This window comes from Nomia melanderi, chromosome 2 (genome assembly GCF_051020985.1).
Source record: "Nomia melanderi isolate GNS246 chromosome 2, iyNomMela1, whole genome shotgun sequence".
Classification (NCBI taxonomy): domain Eukaryota; kingdom Metazoa; phylum Arthropoda; class Insecta; order Hymenoptera; family Halictidae; genus Nomia; species Nomia melanderi.
In genome coordinates, this window is record NC_135000.1 from 25,893,818 (window position 1) to 25,913,657 (window position 19,840).

The following is a 19,840-nucleotide window of genomic DNA, read 5'->3' on the forward strand; positions in this document are numbered from 1 at the left end:
GTTTCCGATTAGGTGAGATTTATCGCGTCGAAGATCAAAGCTCGGAGATCAGGGATCGCGACGAATATATACGACCATTGTATTTGGTGAAACTTTAATTTTAGCTACCATCACAAGTAACCGTGATACGTAATCTTTCGTCTGTCGGTGAAATCGGTAGCAGAGTTTCGCGGTTTTCGAAATTCTCAGTTGAAGCGAAAGAACGATAGAGAGTCGCTGTGATAACTCGCGTAAAACGAAATCTCTCGCATCCCATGATAGTTTTTCAAGCGGGAACGGAAGGAGAGGGGCGAAATGTCGTTCAGACATAGGTTTCCGCGAACGGGACGTTGAAGAAAGTTTCGAGTGCGCGCGATCTCGCAATCTGCAATAGTTGCGAGCATACTTGATTGCGCTCGATGGGAGCGGTAAATCGAAAGTGGTGGGGCAGGAGGATAGCACGCGGAAAGTGAGTACGAGCACGATCGGGTGGCCTAGAGGATTTTCAAAGCGGCACGTGCCAGCTACGCTCGACAATGAGAACAAAGGAAAGGATTTCCTCGTAGAAGTTTGGTCGCGTCGTTCGTTCGTTCACGTTCCGCTTCAGGTGGTTCGCTGAACGGACCGGTAGAAGTATATTCGTATCGCGATCGAATAGGACTCGCGAGGCGAGCGTGGAACATAAAATGAATGGATGATCGTTTACAGTTTCTCGAGGGACGAAGAGCTGGAGACGAATCCAGAGGATGGCTGCTCCGAATGTTCGGAGGTAGACTGGTCTTGGCTGGAGGAAGTGGAGTGCACGCGATCCACGGATCCGTCGTTGGCACCGGTTGCGGTTGACGCGGTTCAAGAGAGCACCGAGCAACACCGAGGAGGGAGTGCATCCCCCACCAGGGAAAATGCAAGGCGCAAGCGCGGCTGCGAGCACCGTGCTACCGATGCGGGCTGCAGTGCCGCGATGTCCGTCTCCGGGACGGCAAAGTCCCCGGTGGTCGGTAGTTCGCGATGGTCGACCACCTCTGACCAGCTGTCCTCCGGTCTTACCGAGGAGGAGATCGATCGCGATGAAGCGTCAACTCGGCGTAGCGCGAGCAACGAAACCGTTGGTCGGGAGACAACAGGCCGCGACAGCAACCCCGCCACGCTGGTCAATTCCTGGCTCAGAGCTTCTATGAGACGTCTGCGACATTTGAGACTACCGGACGGGATCGAGCGACAACGCGGCATTGCCGATTCGAACGGTCGCCGGGGAATAGCGAATTCGTCTCCTATCGGCGTTACGACCGCTACGGTGACCGCAGCCGCAGCCGCCACCCCGTCAGCGCCAAATTCTCTGCCGGACATAGCGTTGATCGCACCGGAGATCCTGGCAGCACAGACCAATGGTACTTCCGGTACCCTTCTCAGGCCGTCCAGTGCTCCCGTCAGGAACGTAAACAGCCTGAGCGCGGTGCCGTCGCGTCGAGGTGGTCGACAGTTCAGAGGAAGTCGATCGCAGACCAGCAGGAGTCGCGAGTTGTCCTCCAGGCAGGGTAGCGTTCTGTCGACGACTACCGGCAGCGATACCACCGCGTCCGGTACGACAACGTGTTCCAGCTCCTTCGGCGATGCTTCCACCAGTCCACCTTCCAGCACGGTGACTAGTCCGCAGCGTATCGCATCCAGGCGGTGAGTTTTCTTTCTCGTTTATTTCATTAGCTCGAACAGCACGTTCGAATTCGATGTCTAACTCTAAGCTACTTCGATTAACGCGAGAACGTATACTTTCGCCGTTCGTTGCCGGTCCAAGGGCAGTGGCTTCATAGTCTCGACGAACTTTTACCGATGTATCGTGCCGTTTCGTTAACGACTTCCCAGACGTAATTGGTGAAACCAATTACACGGTGTTCTCGAGCCGTGCTTTGGTCTTCTCTTGTTCGGTCCTGTTTCCACACTCGCCGGAAACGAGGATCGGCTTAACGAGTTGCCCGTTGCCGGTTGCTCGTCCAAGCTTGACACTGTTTGCGCCTTGAACGCCTCTTGCGCAAACCGCCGATACAGTTTATGGGCAAGGTGTTAGGAAATTATGTCCAGTGAATTTTTCAGTTTCTCCCCCTTTGTTTCCGCGCGAAAGAAACGTTCAAATGTTTCGACTGCTCGCGTCTACGGAGTTCGCTCAATGGACGTACTGGAACCGTCCGTCTCGGTTCCCTTCGTTGCGTAGTCACCGCTGAAGGAGCTAACGACGGACGAAGGAGCACTGCATTGCGGTGTCGCTTCGGTTCATTGTTATTATTATATATTAATAAACATTCGGTAGCTAGGGGCGAAGGTATGGTAGCCGAGACTCAGAAGCAAGCGCGTCGAGAATAATTGACGAGGAGAGTTGCGACAACTTCGGTTGCTGGTAGTAGGTTGCCCGATACACGCGCTATACATAATTCTGCCACGGGCTGAATCGTTCCGTGCAGCGCGTCACGCGTGTCTAATGATCGAATTGGAATCATTATGTTCCTCGTGTACGCTGATTAACGATCTTCCATCACGCCGGTAACCGCAGTGTCGCTAATCGATGGATTCGTAAACCGATTGTCGCCGGTACTGGGAAAGTTGTTCGATGAACGGCGATCTTCTCCCTCCGTCAATGGAGAAATCTGTTATCGAGAGTATACCGGTCACGCGCGATCGTCGAAACGCACGCTTGCGCGAGAACGCCATCGAGAAACTTGGCGAACGAATGCAAAGTTTCGGGGCACGTTTCATTGACGATCCTTAAGAAGAAGTGCGGTAACAGAGGACGCGGATACGTTGCGCGCGGGATTCGATCGAGTCCGCGAGGGTCGATGATCTCGATCGCTCGGAGATTGTTCCACCGTCGATGAACCGTGTAACCTGTTGCGCAATCCACATCCAGCGTCATGGAGCAAGATCTCCTGACGCGACAGAGAAGTCGGAAGACGTTCCGTCTATCTACGCGCGTCTCCGACGTGAGAACGTTCCACGCTGCGAGTTCTTCCTCCTCTCCGTTTATTTCTTACGAATTTGAAACAATGAAAACTCGCTGCTTCCGTGAATCTGTGTTAGAAGAGATCTGCTACCGGTTCGTAACGTTTCAGTCGCTTGGCAGGGTACGCTGTTAGCAGTACACCTTCGCGTTTGCGTTCGAACAGAAATATATCGTAGAGTAGAACGTGTAATTACCTTGGCTCGTGAACAATGAGCGTTGTTTTTGGGTCAGTGGTAGTACGGGAACACCACGAGGCTTCGGGTCAACGGTACTGTCCGATGTAGACCCCTTAACGGTATAGGCTGTAATAATCACGGTTCTGTTCTCCGTTGAATTTTCGTAAGCGCGCCAAGTATCATTCATACAAGGCATCTGTTTGTAAGATTAATACAAGAAACGAGCGAATCTTCAGAACCGTTCTATCGCTGGATTCAAATACATCGAGAACTTGCTGAGTAAGCGACAGCCACGGAAATCCGTGAAACTGTAAATCCATAAGTTCCCACGTACAGTTGATTATTTTGAAACGTACGCAGAGTTACCGTTTTCGTTAGAAAAACTTTCTAGCATTCTAGCGGGTACGAGTGCCTACGTATTTACATATATGCCGGCACGTTTCTTCTTATCGATTATTTCCTAAGCTGAGCTGTTGCCTTTATTCAACTCTAGCTCGACAGTCTGGTAGGTAGTAGGTATACTTAACACACCTAACACACACACACACACACACATCAATTGCCGTGTACGTTTTAACGATTTTTCTTATCAGCAAGGGCGAACGAAGTACGGCAAGTTTACCGTTGCCCGCAAAAAAATACTTTTATCTTTTCTTTTGAAAGTCGTTCGCAGAACTTATCAAGAAAATTTGGACTGTGCGCCGCACGCTTAGTTGTACTTATCCAGGCGATGGTCGGCAGAATATTCCGACGATAATCGAATCGTGTCTGGAACCACCGTGTCGGTTCGAAATCGATTGGAACCGATTGCACGCAAGTTTTCGACGAGCTTTACCGTTTGGACCCGATGAACTTTCGTTACTGGTGTTCCCGAGTCGACGGGAACGCGATTTTGCTAAACGGCACTCGTAACTGGCAGACATATCGTATCGAGTTAGTTAACCCCTTGCCTTATGATATAGTTCTCAAGTATAGTTGGTACGACAGCTTGTTAATAATTTACTGAAAAAAGGTGCGAAATTTCAGGCATATTCTATGCATCTATTTGCTACGTAATATAATAATTGATACCAGGAGAATAATAAATCATTTGAATTCAAATCGAGTAATATTTATGTGTATTAGCACTCCAGGTTGTTTTGTAATCTATCAGCAACGAATTTTTATAATATTCCCAGCGAAAATTAGAAATGCTATAACATTTCTTCGATCTTTCATTTTCCTTGTTAACACAAAATTTGGATGTGTGGAAAATCGAATAATCTTGGGGTAATTCCTTTAAGATTCATTAAAATATTTAATATTATAACTGGTGCAATATTGGAGCCTACAGAGTTCAAAGGGTTAACACATAATGTGGTTAACACTAAAACTACTAGGTGGGTTAAAAAGATCAATTCCTAATTTCTTCCTTTAAAATGATTGCAAAGCTACAGTTCTGTAAGAAATCATTAAAAAAACTGATTTAGTAATACCCAAACTGAAATATAGACCAATTGAAATCTTAATAAATTCACGCTTATAGCTTTTACAAAGGAATTTTGAAAAGATAGTTAAGTATTCGGTAGTTCTAGCGTTAGTTAGATTTACAACCACACGTAGTTCGAAACTTTCGAAGCGTTCAACTCTTTTCCTTCTTCTCTCTGTTTTCCCGTTCGTTTCCTGTGTCCCTTTTTCTTTGGTACTCTTCCGGTGACTTTTCGCCTCGGGCAAATCGATTGTTGTCATATTCACATGCGCGTTACCAGCAAATTGTCACCGTCGCGTGCTTTCCGCGGAACGATGTAACTCGTTCCCCGAAGTCTGGCTCGGTAGTCGACCGTACTCTCGTTATCGCAATTATTACGTAAAAACTGAGCGACCGCCCGAAGCCCGCGGTCGACGATCTCCCTCGCATTTCAAACGAAATGAAAAGTCGTTCCAGTCTCGAGCCAGGCCGCGGCTAAATTAGATTTCGGTTGTTTCCAGTGAAAAGACTATTTCGAGCCGAGCGGGCATTCTGCGGATGCACGTGTGTGTTCGTGCCGTCGCGCGATGACGCATACACACCCGCATCGCGTAATAAGCGCATCGAGGCTTGGCAAGTACTTACGGTCGTGCGCGTTTACTTCCTCTTCTCCCTTTTTTTTTCCTCTTTCTCCTTCTCTCTTTGTCTCTTCCTCTGTTTGTCTCCTTCCTTTTTCCTCTCTTCCTATCTTTCTTTCTTTCCACATGACTCTCGCGCCGGTGGCGGTCTAGTGACCAGAGTGCGTGGCTCCGGTTCACCTTCCTACGCACTGTCGCTGTCCGAGGGACACGTTAGACCCGCGGTTTCCAATCTGCGAGGGGCCAAAATTTTTAATAAAAAACATTCATAATATCTACGAACAATCAAACTTCATATCATAACGTAACAGTACGAATTCAGTAATGTATATTTTGTAATAGAGTCACTACTAATGGAATATACAAAACCCTCAACAGGAGGCGCCAGAATTTTTCATAAAAAACGTTCGTAATATCTACAAACAATTAAACTTCATATCATAACGTAACAGTACAAATTCAGTAATGTACATTTTGTAATAGAGTCATTACTAATGGAATATACAAAACCCTCGACAGATGCAGCTAAATTATACATCAATTACATGAACAATAGAAACGTAGGAAACTATGTGCCGATTTCTTGCGACTCGAGTAATTAAATCATTTGTTTACGACTCAGTCTTTCAAATATGAAAATTTCATCTCGAAATCTCGACATTCGTCCGCGAAGGGTTAAAAGATAGAGAGACGCAGAAGGGTTTTTTTTGGGGAAGAATTTTAATCTAGTAGCGTAAAAGTTGGAAACCGCATATGCAACCACACACGCGAGCAAATACGCGTCTCGTACATTGCACGGCGACGTACAGCGAATATGAAGTACCGATCAAAATTCGAGTTGCAGGCGTTACGGTTGCGAAACGACGGCCAATAGAAACCTAGCGAAAACTCTTGCTCGGTGTATTCCCCGGAGCCCTCGTTCAGACGCCGCGAAACTTACGCCGTTAAAGATCATCCCGACCAGCTGGTATTCGGATCAATGAAAGTCATTCCACGAGCCGGTATAAACTTCGTTCTCCGACGTTCAACCGAACGAAATCGAGGAGGATCGATCGAGGAAGGAAATCGACGATAATTGAAATATTCCTTCGAGATCTAACATGAAAAGGTAGAAACTGGTCTAGGAGGATTTTCGTGAAAGCACGTGGAACGAAAAGCCGGTGTACCGGCAACCGCTGGTCGCCTCTGTTACATGCGGTTTTCGATCCTATTCGTTTCGCTTTTATCGGGCTCGGTATAAGTATAGAACGACGTTTCAGGGTGGAAGCGTGTTTCGCGGACATTTTTCTGCGGTCGAGAGAACGAGAACGAGACGAAACTGAGACGAAAGTCGCCGCGTGCCTCGTTTTTGTGGTGTTACCGTCTCGCGTACGGTCAACGAGCGAACTTTGAAAAGAGAACCGAGACCGAGCGAAATTTTAACTTGCGTTCCGTTCCGTTCCGAATCGCGCCAATGGAATTGTCCACGAAAGCGACTCGCAACGTTGATACCGAATCTTCTTCTTCCCTTTCTTTCCGTCTTCCTCTCGTTTCTTGTCGTCACGATGTCTCGGCACAGAAGGCGCGACAGGAGTCGTTTTTACCGGCTGCTCCGCCGTAGCAATGGCGACTCGTACCGCGCTCGTGATTCGAAAACGATCCATGAGCCAGCGATCTTCGGTCGAATTTGAGACATGGCGTGACTCGAGTTGCGTGTCGCGTATCGCTGCATGGGTCGTCGACCGTTTCGTATTTACGGATTCCCTCTATCGATGAGAAATACGCGTCCATCGATTTTCCAAGTAGGCGCCTCACGATTTCGTGACGGGAAAGAAACGCTCGCGCGAAGCGAATCGTTGCCGTTTCACGCGGTAAAAGTATCGCGGTGTGCGCCGTTTATGGTTCGTTATCCACGATCTCATCGGTGTCGTGAATTCGTAAATATTATCGATCTCACTCGCAGCAGCCTGTCGTCGGTGCACGACGATCGCAAAATCGCCTTTCCGTTCGGTCGTCGACGAGTAGAGGGGAAAAGAGAATGCAGGGGAAAGAGAGAAACTATGAATAATGTTTGCAGTGGCGGCTCGCGTATAGGCATTGTGGAACTGCAGAAGCAAATTTCCACTTGATATTATCGATAACATTTAATATAATGAGTCAATTTTCCTCTAATTCTTTCTTTATACTTGTATATAATCCTTAACTCGGTCGCTACCACTGTCGCCTGTGCGTGACGACCGCAATCCTATACTTTCTATAAAGAAAATGAAATTAATCCTGTAGATATAGTTAGTTAAAGTTGTAAGCTACGAAATTACATTTAGGAATTCAGTGACTCGCTTTAACTTCATCTGTTTCAACAGTTTCAGAAGATTGATTTGAATAAAATATTAGAATTGAGAGGAACGCCACTAAAACTGATAGTGAACGTGTTAAACTTAACACTAGAACTACCGAGTACTTGAACCGTCCTTTGAACATTTCTTTATGAAATCTACAAGTGTGAGTTTATTAAGATTTCAGTTGGTTTATATTTCAGTTTAAGTATTGCTAAATCAGCTTCTTCAATCGTTTCTTAAACTATCTGTACCTTCCTAGTGTTCATGTCAGTAGCCATCCCCCAGTTTATGAAAAGGATACGAACATTTTCAAACGAAGACTAAACATTTTCTGGAGCAGCACCCCCACTGATTTTAGCTACGAGCCGCCATTGGTTTGCGGTGCAATTACAGACCGCGGCAATGTATCGGTTGCAGCATCAGTGGCAGCGATGCGAACTTCGCGAACGGTGAAAACGGCGCAATCGGCCGTCTCCTGCTCGCGCTGCTGTCCTGATATCGCGGCACGGTTGCACCGGCGCCGATCTATCGGAACGCAAGCTCGCGCGACGATCGAAAGGGGGCGCTCGACGAAGTAGCAAGGTTTCCGGAAGATTTTCATCCTTTTCTCGATCTCTTCTTCCGGCGAATTCGATCGAGTCCTCTCTCCATCCGATACGGTTCGCTGCTCGCCGCATTGCGACATTAATCACGCGTTTGATGACACCGTTGAGTAACATGAAACGAAAATTACGCTACGCGATTCGCGATAGGCTTAGTCAGCCGTTCGTGTTTTGATTGCCGCGCGAAATACGCGCGACACTCGACACGACGCGAATCAAAACAAAACTGACCGGTTGTACTAGCGATGTCACGATGATTTTTGCAATGAATTGGAATGTCCGTTTCGTTTGAACCGTTTGCCGAGATTAGACTTCCATGTTTGTGACACTAAGTTGCAATCGAACGATTTAATTTGAATTGGATAATTACTAATCAATATTAATTAATTTATTAGACAATTACTAATCAATATTATTTCATTATCAATCTGCGAGCACCTGCCCTGTTCATTGCGTCCTCAACAGACGTTACTTTTGTGTACAAGTATATACTACTATCTCCTCTTTTAATTAATACACAATTTCCAAGTAACATTGAAAATAAAGAAAGCTACTAGAATGTCCGTTTCGTATTTGGAATAAGTCGCAATGATTTAATTACTCGAACAGCAAGAGATCATCATATAGTTTCCTTTTCTATATTAATCAAACAATTGACAGATAATTCAGCTTTATCTGCCGAAGCTTTCGTATATTTCATGGAATCACCGTCCGTAAAGTGTAAAACTTGTCCAACGGTGCCAAGTGAAATCGATTTATCTATGAATCCGACGACTGGGAAGTTATTATCTGGTAAATTCGCGACGAGCGATCGGTATCGACGAAGTCCGGCTCTCGGGAATCGATCACGGTCGCCCCGTCGAAGGATCGGCCTATCGAGGATACACGTGCGCTCTTCTGCCTGCCTCATTTGTCACGTGACTCTGCTCGGGTACAGTTATACACCGGCTTCGTACCGATTCTATGTAGGCTCGCGCCGTACACCGGCAATAGTTCGGTAGCCGGTACAGCGCGCAGCTGCGGCAGGTCCTCGCGTCTGTCCTTGCATTTTTCCACTTCTTCGTTCCATCATTCGTCCATTCATTCTTACGTATCTGGATCAATATCGTCGAACACTGTACTCGAACGGGTCTGCTAGTCGCGTACCTTTAATCGTATGCACGTTTCAACGATTAGAGCAACGGAGCGAGTCGGATCATCGCGTTACCGGTTACATTCGGCTGTACGTTACGAACCAATGATGAAGAGCCAATAGCGAATCAGCAGCTACCGTTGCTCCGTCGATGGACCAATTCTCTAACACGAGTTCCTTCATCTTGATCCAAGTATCTAATTATGAGTGTATCCACACTGTCATCTGTTAATGATAACGATTACCAATGGTACGTTGACAATGTATTGCAAAGAGAAATTGGAACTGATGAACCAGTGAGCCAATAGCGAATCAGCAGTCGCCGTTGCTCCGTCGATGGACCAATTCTCTAATACGAGTTCTTTCATCTTGATCCAAGTATCTAATTATGAGTGTATCCACACTGTCATCTGTTAATAATAACGATTACCAAGAGTACGACAAAGTATTGCAAGGAGCAGTTGGAATGTCTGACGTCACGAGGCGTTTGAACCCGAACTACGCCTATGAATTCGGACACTAGTACTCACCTACCGATCGATATCGAAAACTCAACATACGAAGAAATTGCTGCGATGTTCACCGGGGAACTCAAGTGTTGCTCTTCATCCTGCCACGTGCGAGCTCGACTTCACTGCCGTACCGATCCGACGAAATTCGGAGGGACGTAATGGATGAGCGTCGGTGACCGTCCATCAAGGATTACGCTCGAAGCGTCGTTTTAGTCGACGGTAGATCTCGGTCGAGCGCGGATCGTACCACCTTTGAAGAACCCGCCGCGTGTCGTCGGGAGTCACGTACGTGAACTCAGAGGAAAAAGTCTGAAAATCGTTAATCGTCCGTCGCGATTATCCAACCGGTACGCGAGATCCGTAAAAAGCACGGGCTTCAGAAGTAAGAATACTCGTCACGTATCACATAACCTACGTCGTGAACCGTTGTCACGCCGATCGACGAATTTCGATCGAACGCGGCAACCGCATTGCGGCCAGTGTACGTACTCACCGTCGGACGTGTTTATCCGCTCGGCGATCGTGTCTGTAAATTGTACTCGGATATTTTGAAAATTCGCCTTAAAGTGAGCCCCTTCGACATACCCTGGGAACCGTGGTGTCGTGGGAAAACCCACGGTGCGTTCGGAAGCGAAGTTCGTCGCAACGGCCAGCCACGTGAACGCAGGAACGTTTGCGAAACGGTCCCACTCGCGGGACCGGTAGTAACAAATACAGAGCGAAAATAAGACGATCCGTCGAACATCTCTGGGAACGAGGAAGAAACACGACCGGCCGGAAGGACGACGAGCGAAAGGGAACAGGAAAACAGAAGGATTGCAAATCGAGAAGAAAAAACACTCGTTCGAGACGATAATATCGATACTGGAACGGGAAAGCAGAAAGATTGCGAATCGAAGAAACTCGTTTGACGTTCGAGACGATAGTATCGTTTCTGGAAATCGGCCGGACTGGGAGGCACGGTTTTGAAACTCGATTGTTCTCGGCTCGTTAAACCTGCGACGTAGGAACCTTGAAGCCGGGATCGGGACCGGTATGTCGCTTATTTTCTTGCGCCGATCTCTGTGTCTTCTCGAGAATCGTTAACACGTTAAGCGCCAGGAAAATGGTCGTTTTTTTTTCGCAGAATTATTCCTTTGTGGCGAAGAAAAGCAGGGGTAATTATTCATTATTCGGCGTTGCGATCCTCGCGGTGCACTATTATCAACTTCGTTACGTTATTAACTCTTCGCACTCGAGTGGTGACCATCAGTCGCCGCTTTATTTGAAACAGCGAAACTATGAAGTTGAATATTCGGTATTTTAAATTAAAATTACATTTTGCAATGTGAAATATTTAAATAGAATAGATTTGTTGCGTAATTTATCTGTGAATTATCTTTAAATTAGTTTCGAACAATGTCGACTACATCTCGTCGGAAAATGTTGAGTATTTCCAGTCAGAAACTTTGGAGTGCAAAGGGTTAACACGTTCGTTTCCAGCGTCAGATATTTGTGACGGTTGTAAGAACTAAATTTTACATAATGAAAATGAAATTAATTCTATTAGGAACACAATGACTCGTTTCAGTTTCATTTTTCTAATATTTTCTTTAGGAGATCTATTGAATTGAAGAATATATAATTGAGTAATTTCAAGTTACAATAACCTTGAACTGTAACGCCTAAGCCTATAAAAGTTTTTTAACTAATTACTTAATTTCATTCACCAGTTTGTCGTGCAAAATGAAATAAATCAACAGGATGCGAATATATTGATATGTGACTTGAAAGATACACGGGTCTACGGAGGGTTAACACGGTGAATGCTATGGGGGTCACCGGTGACCCGCGACTTAGTCGAATCACTCTAATTCAGTCAATTAAACGATCATTATTCGCAAATACTTTTATAGTACAAATAATGTTACCTAATGCGGTAACATCCGGTAAGAGAAACGTGCAATAATAATCAAACGACTCAATGAAATTATTTAATACTACATTGCTTCCATTTTGTGTATTTTGCTATGTAAAATCGTACAGCATTCAACGTGTTAACCCTTTGAACTCTGTAGGCTCCAATATTGCACAGTTATAATATCAAATATTTCAATGATTCAAAGAAACTACCCTAAAATCATTAGATTATCCACACATCCAAATTTTGTACTGAGAAGGAAACTAAAAGATCGAAGAAATGTTATATCATTTTTCATTTTCACTAGAGATACCATAAAAATTACTCACAGTTGCTGATAAATTGCAAAACCATCTGGAGTGCTAAGGGTTAACACGTTTGCGGTCGTGATAACATTGAAATTTATAAGTATTGTCATAAATTAAATTCTACATAGTCTCAACTCAAATGATTATGCACTTCAACCCTCGGAGTACATTTGCATTTTTTCCATTTTCGCGGCTCATTAAAACTTGTTCTGTCCGCGAACGTGTTAAACATCATTCGACATCGGTTATCCTGCATGTTGCGATTTTCAAGTAACTAAGAAGTGTCAGTCATCGATGACTGACACGGCGTTTAACGTGTTAACGCGAGGATGACGTCGAGAGAGGTTCCGACTCGGACGGGCAAGGGATAGAACTTCGAAGGGACCGATTCGGCGATCGGTAAAAACCGGAGTACATCGTTTTCCATTGTGCGTATCGGCTCTTAGCGTAGGCAGCTTCCGGCGAGGTGGACGAAGAGAAAAAGAAGAGGCGATCGGAGGGAAATAAAAATCGCTGGACACGGTGGATACGGAGTCGACGGAGCCCAGGTCGTTGACATCTCGTTGTCGTGACATGCGTTCAAGATGAACCACGACCCGACGATTTGCCGTCAGTACTTCTACTGTAGCCAACGTAGGCACCGGATCAGGTACCGATCAGTCTTCCCCAACCGATCGTCGTCTCCTCGTACGATCGTCCCTTTCACCGTTTCCTCCTTTCGTTTCACGTTTCGTCTCAGGTTTCCTTTCGTTTCCCGACATTGAGTCGACCTTTGCACTTTGAATTTCTTTTGCGTTTTTCCTTGATAACTACATTATTATTATATTTTATTTGAAATGCATTTTAACCCTTAGCAGTCCTATGTCAGACTCGACTATTTTATTGCAACCTCTACTTGTTTCAACAATTTTTCTATATTTATTTGTAGTATCACAATTGTACCATTCAAAGGTAACATTTCAATGACTCTCAGATATTCTTGAATAAATAAATGCGTCATATGAAGCTGTAATTGAATGAACTAACGGCGACGTGAACCTCAACGTGAAAAACCGAGAGCACTTCGGACCGCAAAGGGTTAAAGAATAGACAGTTCGTAGAGAGCAGTAAACGATTATTATCAATATTAATAATATTGAACATAATATAAACTATTCGAAGAACTAAATCTCGAAATAATTGCGAAAATATCGAAATCAGTCGTTTCAACTGGTACAGTAGTTCCAGCGTTAATTTCAGCATTCGCGAACCTTGTCTCGAATTTGAAGAACGCGAAGCGATGAAGACACCGGTAAGATGCTACCGGTCTAGAAAGATCTGGCCTTTCCTCGAGATCGGTAGAGTGCGCGTGAGAAAAAGAATTGTAACCGTTCCGTGTTTTGTGCTCGATAACCGATTGCCCGATGAACGAAGATTACGCGCGCGAGGCTATAACGTTGCGATCGGCCGATTCGCTCTTCGCCTATTGCGGCACGCTCGTAGCCGTTTAATTTGATTCGACGATAGAAGTTTACCTTTTGCCGGATACAGTCGAAGGGAACTGCCGATCGGCGATGACTCGTTTTCCTTGAGAGATCGAGTCAAGTCCCTGAAGCTAAGCAGTTGCGCGATCAAGGCTCCGAATCTACGATCCGCCGCCCGCGCCGCGAGGAAAGGTACCCGCAGAGGCGGCGGGAGTTTCGAACGGTACCGATAAACGCGGATCAAGGTCGCGCTGGCGGATCGGCTGACCGGATGGTGCGAATTGGACGATCGCGGAAGGATCGACGATGTCGCAATACTTATTTAAAGTTCACTTAACGCCGATGCGTCGCGCAACGACGCACAGCGCGGACGAAACCCTAAAAATCGACTGTATACTACGAAAATCGAAGGTTACTGACGTGTTGCTAACCAGTCAATGCTACATAGAGTGGTTTTCATTGAAAAAATACAAATTTTATGCAAATACATTCTGTTAGTCTATTTATATAATATTGGCATTGAAACGAAGAATACATTGGCATTGAGAAAACTTCATAATATCCCCATAATGTGAAGGAAATATAATCACCATGTGTTCAGCTCTATATCTTACAATCTTTTGTATGAAGTATTCATTTGTATCACTCATACTTTTTAAATTATCGAGTTTTCTTCAGAAATCGGCCGTTTGACCGCACTGTGCGACCGTGATCGGCCTCCGATGAGTCTTTCGCAGACGATCGCGTCACCGCGAATTCTCGTTTCACGAAACGATCGACGAAAACCGTTTCGTCGGGCCTATCCATCTCGAGACCGATCGCATTCGTTCCCACGATCTGATCGTAATTCTCATCGCATCGAACCAGTTGCACTTGGAAACAATTTCTATTTCTTCTGCACTCGGACCAGAACCCGAGCGAACTCGCGTATCAGAATGTTTGACGAGCTCGAAGGAGTATCATTCTTGAAAACTTTGCCATGTCATGCTTCATCTCGAGGAACGCAAACTTATCAACGATTTTCGCTCGGTAAATCTTTTTGTTAGAGGAAAAGGAAAGTCTGCTCGAGTTCTATGTTACAAAGATCGAGCTGTTGACCGTCGTTTAGATCGTCGACTGCAAATCTATCGCCGATTTTCGCTCGGTAAACCTTTTCGTTAGAGGAAAATCAAAGTCTGCTCGAGTTCTATGTTACAAAGATCGAGCTGTTGAACGTCATTTAGATCGTCGAATGCAAACTTATCAACGATTTTCGCTCGGTAAATCTTTTTGTTAGAGGAAAAGGAAAGTCTGCTCGAGTTCTATGTTACAAAGATCGAGCCGTTGAACGTCGCCGTCGTGTTTGCCCGCGCGTAGACGATTCAATCGTGAAACTCGCCTCTTCGCGCGTGTACGTTTCGATCGTTGAAACCTACCTTTTCTAGCAATCGTCTAGAAACGAGGAATCGTCTCCCAATTGGCCACGTTTCGCCTTGAAGCCTCGCTACTACCCGACTACGGTGACCGTGCTGAGTAACCATCGACCAATTATCATACTGGAGATGTGACGCGGCAAATCTACGACGATTATGCGTTTACGTACACATAAGTGCTACATAAGCACGTTATACGCTTATGTGTTGTATCGTATTTTCTATGGTAACGGGCCGGTCTTTCGAAAGAGGCGCGATTTCGCGTTTCTTTCCCCGGCCGTTGTGCGATCGTTACGATACGGAATCCGCAACGACTCGGAACACCGGAGGGATTATCGCGACGAATCTATCGTTCGCGTGCCTCTAATCGCGTGCATTATTAGTACACGTCGCTGGAAAGTATATCGTGGTCGTTAGAAGCGGTCAGTTTTATCGATTAATCGATGGGACATTCTATTTCTATTCCCGGCATATTTCGCGGGGATTCGTTCCGCGGCTGACCTTTGTATTTTCGGAAACAAATTTCTAAAACCTGTCCATGTCGCTCGCGTCATTTGGAATTGCGTTGACTGTCACGGTCGTCGATGATCGGAGCTTTCAAATTCCTTGAAAACCATTATAAGAAAATTCATTTTAACAGTTCATGCATCGATTTTCTACGAAGATATACTAGAGATATATCTCCAATTTTATAACGTACTACAATGAAAATTATTCTTTCTTAACGAGACTTTTTCTCTCGCATATTTTAATTCTCATGTAGATACGTATGAACAGCAGATGTGCTTTATTCATTTGAAAAGTATTTAGTAACATAAGCAGCTAGATAGTAGTGTAATACGAGTACAGTGATACCAAATGGTCAACACATTAAGCGCGAAAATCTTAAGCGTCCGTAGAGTTTTTCTTTTGTACTAAAGAAAAGCAGGAACAATTAATTATTCGCCGTTGCAATGTTTACATTACACTGTTATCAACTTACGTTATTAAACGTTTTCGTTTCACATCGGTCATCTCGTTACGATTGTTTCCTAGTCATTCGGAAGCTTCAGTCGCCAGTGACTAACATGGCGCTTAACGCGTTAATAATCATTATTAATAGCATTCGCCGTTGTCACGGAAGAGCACGTGTTACCACGCGAAACTCGAAATTCTCGCGGCGGTCGGCGCGTTAGCCGCGAAAGGCGGTTGGTCGCGCGGCGATCGACGGAACGGTGAATCGAATCGAATGATTTGAATAATTCAGTCCGTCGCGGCGAGTCCTGCGATCGCGACGGAGACGATTCCGTATTCCCCGAGCGAAACGGGGCCCGGTCGCCAGTCGCGTTTAAGGTGGATCCGTGCAGAAGCGGCGAGACCGATCTCTATTCCGCGTTAACGGTACCATCGTCGCGCGGTGGTCCTTCATCCGTTATCGACGCGCTCGAGAGCTCTTCCGCGCGTACGCGCCGCGATTCGCGATTCAACGTTCCACGTTGGATCTATCGTGAACGCTTAATCCTCGATCGATCGGTAACGATGACGAACGCAGTCGAGTTACGTGTAATTTCGTTTCGCGGGAATCGATACAACTCCGAGCGACTACTCGAAGATACGGTTAGAGGAATTGATAAGAATGAACGCGAACGGTTGAACGCGTTAAGTGCCAAGAAAATCTTAATTTCCGGTAGAGTTCTTTCGTAGCAAAGAAACGCCGGAACTATTAACTCTTTGCACTCGAAAACTTTTCACTGGAAATTTTCAATATTTTTCGACCAGATATAGACGATATCTGTGGATTATCGTTAAATTAGTTTGAAGCGATGATAAATTAAGCGACAAAGCTATTTTATTTAAATATTTCACGTAGCAATACAAAGTTTAATTTACTTAATATTCAACTTCATAGGTTTGACTGACTTAGAGTCGCCTCGAGTGCAAAGGGTTAATTATTTGGCGTTGCAGTGTTTGTACACTATTATCGACTTAGTTACGTTACTAACCTTTCGCGTTTCACATCGGTTATCTTGTACGTTACGATTGTTTCATAGTCATTCAGAAGCGTCAGTCGCTAATATGAACACGAACGATTCAACTAATATCCAGCGAAACACAGTTTACAGCTGAATTTTCGTCGAATCTAGACGAACCACGGCGACGTTCCGATCTCGTTGAGTTCCTACGAGTTCCCGCGGATCTCTCGACATTAATCTATGATTTCCCTTTTGTCCAGGATATGCGAAAGGCAAAGAGACGTCGACAGGGACGGGGATAGAGGCGAGGACGAAGACGAGGACGCGAATCCATTGGGTAAATGGCCGCATGCTCTTAGTCCTGCGTTAGCCTGCCTCAGTTGCACTCTTGGCCTCTTTAATATAAGTAGATTCTCTATCCTTAGCGTACAATTCGGAGGTGAGTAACCGGCGTAGACGAGAGCGCGTCACCCCGGGGGCAAACGATTCGAATGACCGTGTTTTTTCTTCTTTCTTTTCCCCAGCGAATTTCATTGTACAGTTCCTGATTTTGTCTCTGGTATTGGGCATTCCGCTTTTAACGTTACACGTCTGCCTCGGGCAAAGATTAGCGGCTGGATCCGTAGACATGTGGAAGATCTCTCCCCTTTTCCAGGGTGTCGGTATAGCTCTCCTAACTGCACAAGCGTTTATCGGTATTTACAGTATCGTCGGCGTGTCCTGGATGTTCGTGTACTTTAGGTACGTGTACGTTTTCTTTCTACGTCCCCTTTCTACGCGACCGGTAGACGACGAACGAACGGTGGGAACCGGCAATACGTCTCTCGCTTTTCCAGGGATTCGTTCATCACGAAACAGGACAAGTACCGGTGGGCGGAACCGTTGTCCCTGTACAGGGAGGACAGGCCCGCGCAGAACGCCTCCTCCACCCTGTATAAACTCTACGAAACGGTGCCGGATTATTTCAGCGGAGTGGTGTTGCAGAGACACCACCTGAACGAGTCGGATCCCGGCGTCGTCACGCTGAAATTTCAAGTCGCCTTCAATCTGGCCGTCGTGTGGATGATCGTGTTCGTCTCTTTGAGCAAAGGTATCGCGGTTCGATCGGACTCGTTAACCTTTTAGGTACGGTACGCCACTGTAGTGGCTCTCGTGGCTCGCACCAATTCGGAAAATATGTAAAGAAATTATAATTTATTCATTTGGAACTCTACTTGGGAATAATGTCGCAAATCGTCATGAACGGTTTTTGTACCTAAAAGGTTAACGCTGGTGGTTTTCTAGCTTTCGATCGAAGCGTAACGCGATGTTCGATGATCCTTTCAGGTTTAAGATCATATGGGAAGGTGGTCTACGTTTTCACGCTGGTACCCGTGTTCGGCACTCTGGTGCTCTGCACGAAACTGCTCGGTCTGACGCCACCGGGCTCTATACATCAGCTCTTCCCCGCCACCGTCGGCACGGAATTCTTCATCAACGGCAAGTCCTGGGTGGCAGCGTCCATCGAGGTTTTCCTTACCTGGGGATTACTCGGCGCAGCCGCGATGCAGGTAATCCTCGTCCGCAGGATCTGGTGTGACGAATTGACACGTTGAATGCCGTCACCGATGAGCCCCAACTAAATCGAATTACTATAGTTCGCTCAATCAACCCGTTGCACTCGGTTTCTCGCTAGAAATATTTATTTTCTTGAGAAGACAAAGATGATATTCTTTGAAACTAACTAGAAGGGAAATCATAAGTGCGGCGTTCAACGTGTTAACCCTTTGCACTCTAGAGATGACTCTCAGTGACCACTTGATTTAATGCAGGGAAACTATGAAGTTGAATAGTACTTTAAATTAAACTTTGTATTGCTATGTGAAATATTTAAATAGCTTCATTGTTTAATTTATCTGTGAATTATTGTTAGATTAGTTTCGGACAATGTCGTTTATATCTCTTCGGAGTCTTGAATATTTCCAGTGAAAAACTTTCGAGTGCAAAGGAACTTTTGACGAATGTCGACATTTTGACGAGATGAAATTTTCATATTTGGAGTACTAAATTGCAAACGAATGATTTAATCACTTGAATAACAAGTGATCAGTGTATAGTTTCCTTCTTTTCTATCGTTTAAGCAGTCGACATGCAATTTAGCTTCACATGTTGCAAGCGTGTACTTTAAAGACCGCAAGTTAACTATACGTTTCCACAAGGAAAACGGGAAGCTTACTCAAAATGTTACTCTTCCAGATCGCAGCTCACAACAAGCACAAGCATCTCCTGCAACGTGACACGAGCCTCGTGATAGTATTAACGATAGTCGTGTTATTTCTCGCCGCCTTTTTGGCGAACACGTGCGTGCAGATTCTCAAGCACCACGGATACGTTTATATCCCAAGTTCGTTCGGTAGGTACTCGGAAAGTTCGTGAACCGGAGTAACTAATTGCTTCTCTCCCCGCGATCGATCTTCGCCGGGCGAGAGGCAACGTTCCCCGAGAACCTCCTATCTAAAGGTATCATCGTGTTCCTATCTCAGAAAGAATATCGTCGTACATATTCGTGAGGCCCGTGAACCAGCCCGCCCCTCCAGGATACAGCAGCACGCCGGAGAGATTTATGGCCCACGCGTCGTTCATCGTCGGAGAACGCGTAACTCGTCCCGGCGCGGATTTCAACGTCGAATCTGGCTACCAAGCTCTGAGACTCTCCACGGAACTAGTTCCGGCGACATTGGCGCTGCTGGGGACCGAGCAGGTATCCCCGTTTTGGGCGGTACTCTTTTATTTTGTCCTCATTCTCTTCGGAATAGCTCAACAGGTACGTGAATCGAATTTAAACCGACGTCGAAACGAGTCGACCGAGTCCAATGAATCTTCCCGGCATTCTAGTTGGCGATATGGCACTGCGTGATAACCGGCATTATGGCTATCAACGCGAAAATGATGAAACTATGGGAAACCACCATCACCTTCTTCAGCTGCGCCTGCGGCTACATACTGGGACTGCCCATGGCTACGGAGGTGAGA

The 19,840-nt window shown here is 45.7% G+C and overlaps 2 protein-coding genes across 11 annotated transcripts in view; one reads left to right on the forward strand and one right to left on the reverse strand.

Annotated features, from left to right (window-relative positions):
* Window positions 1-19,840, forward strand: part of bdg (sodium-dependent transporter bedraggled) — a 30,068-nt gene that overhangs the window by 5,314 nt on the left and 4,914 nt on the right. For all 10 annotated transcript variants that reach the window (XM_031991004.2, XM_031991006.2, XM_031991011.2 and 7 more), the window contains 8 exons: window positions 688-1,650; window positions 17,089-17,267; window positions 17,353-17,569; window positions 17,665-17,918; window positions 18,155-18,378; window positions 19,064-19,220; window positions 19,351-19,631; window positions 19,703-19,834. In XM_031991004.2, the coding sequence (XP_031846864.2) occupies window positions 688-1,650; window positions 17,089-17,267; window positions 17,353-17,569; window positions 17,665-17,918; window positions 18,155-18,378; window positions 19,064-19,220; window positions 19,351-19,631; window positions 19,703-19,834 (2,407 nt within the window). The remainder of the gene's footprint in view (window positions 1-687; window positions 1,651-17,088; window positions 17,268-17,352; window positions 17,570-17,664; window positions 17,919-18,154; window positions 18,379-19,063; window positions 19,221-19,350; window positions 19,632-19,702; window positions 19,835-19,840) is intronic.
* On the reverse strand, window positions 4,392-10,702 carry LOC116433200 (uncharacterized). The gene is made up of 5 exons (XM_076364473.1): window positions 10,287-10,702; window positions 9,812-10,102; window positions 9,385-9,691; window positions 9,106-9,295; window positions 4,392-5,462 (listed from the first exon to the last, which is right to left on the reverse strand). The coding sequence occupies exons 3-5, from the start codon at window positions 9,462-9,464 to the stop codon at window positions 5,406-5,408; spliced, it is 327 nt and encodes a 108-aa protein (XP_076220588.1). The 5' UTR covers window positions 9,465-9,691; window positions 9,812-10,102; window positions 10,287-10,702; the 3' UTR covers window positions 4,392-5,405.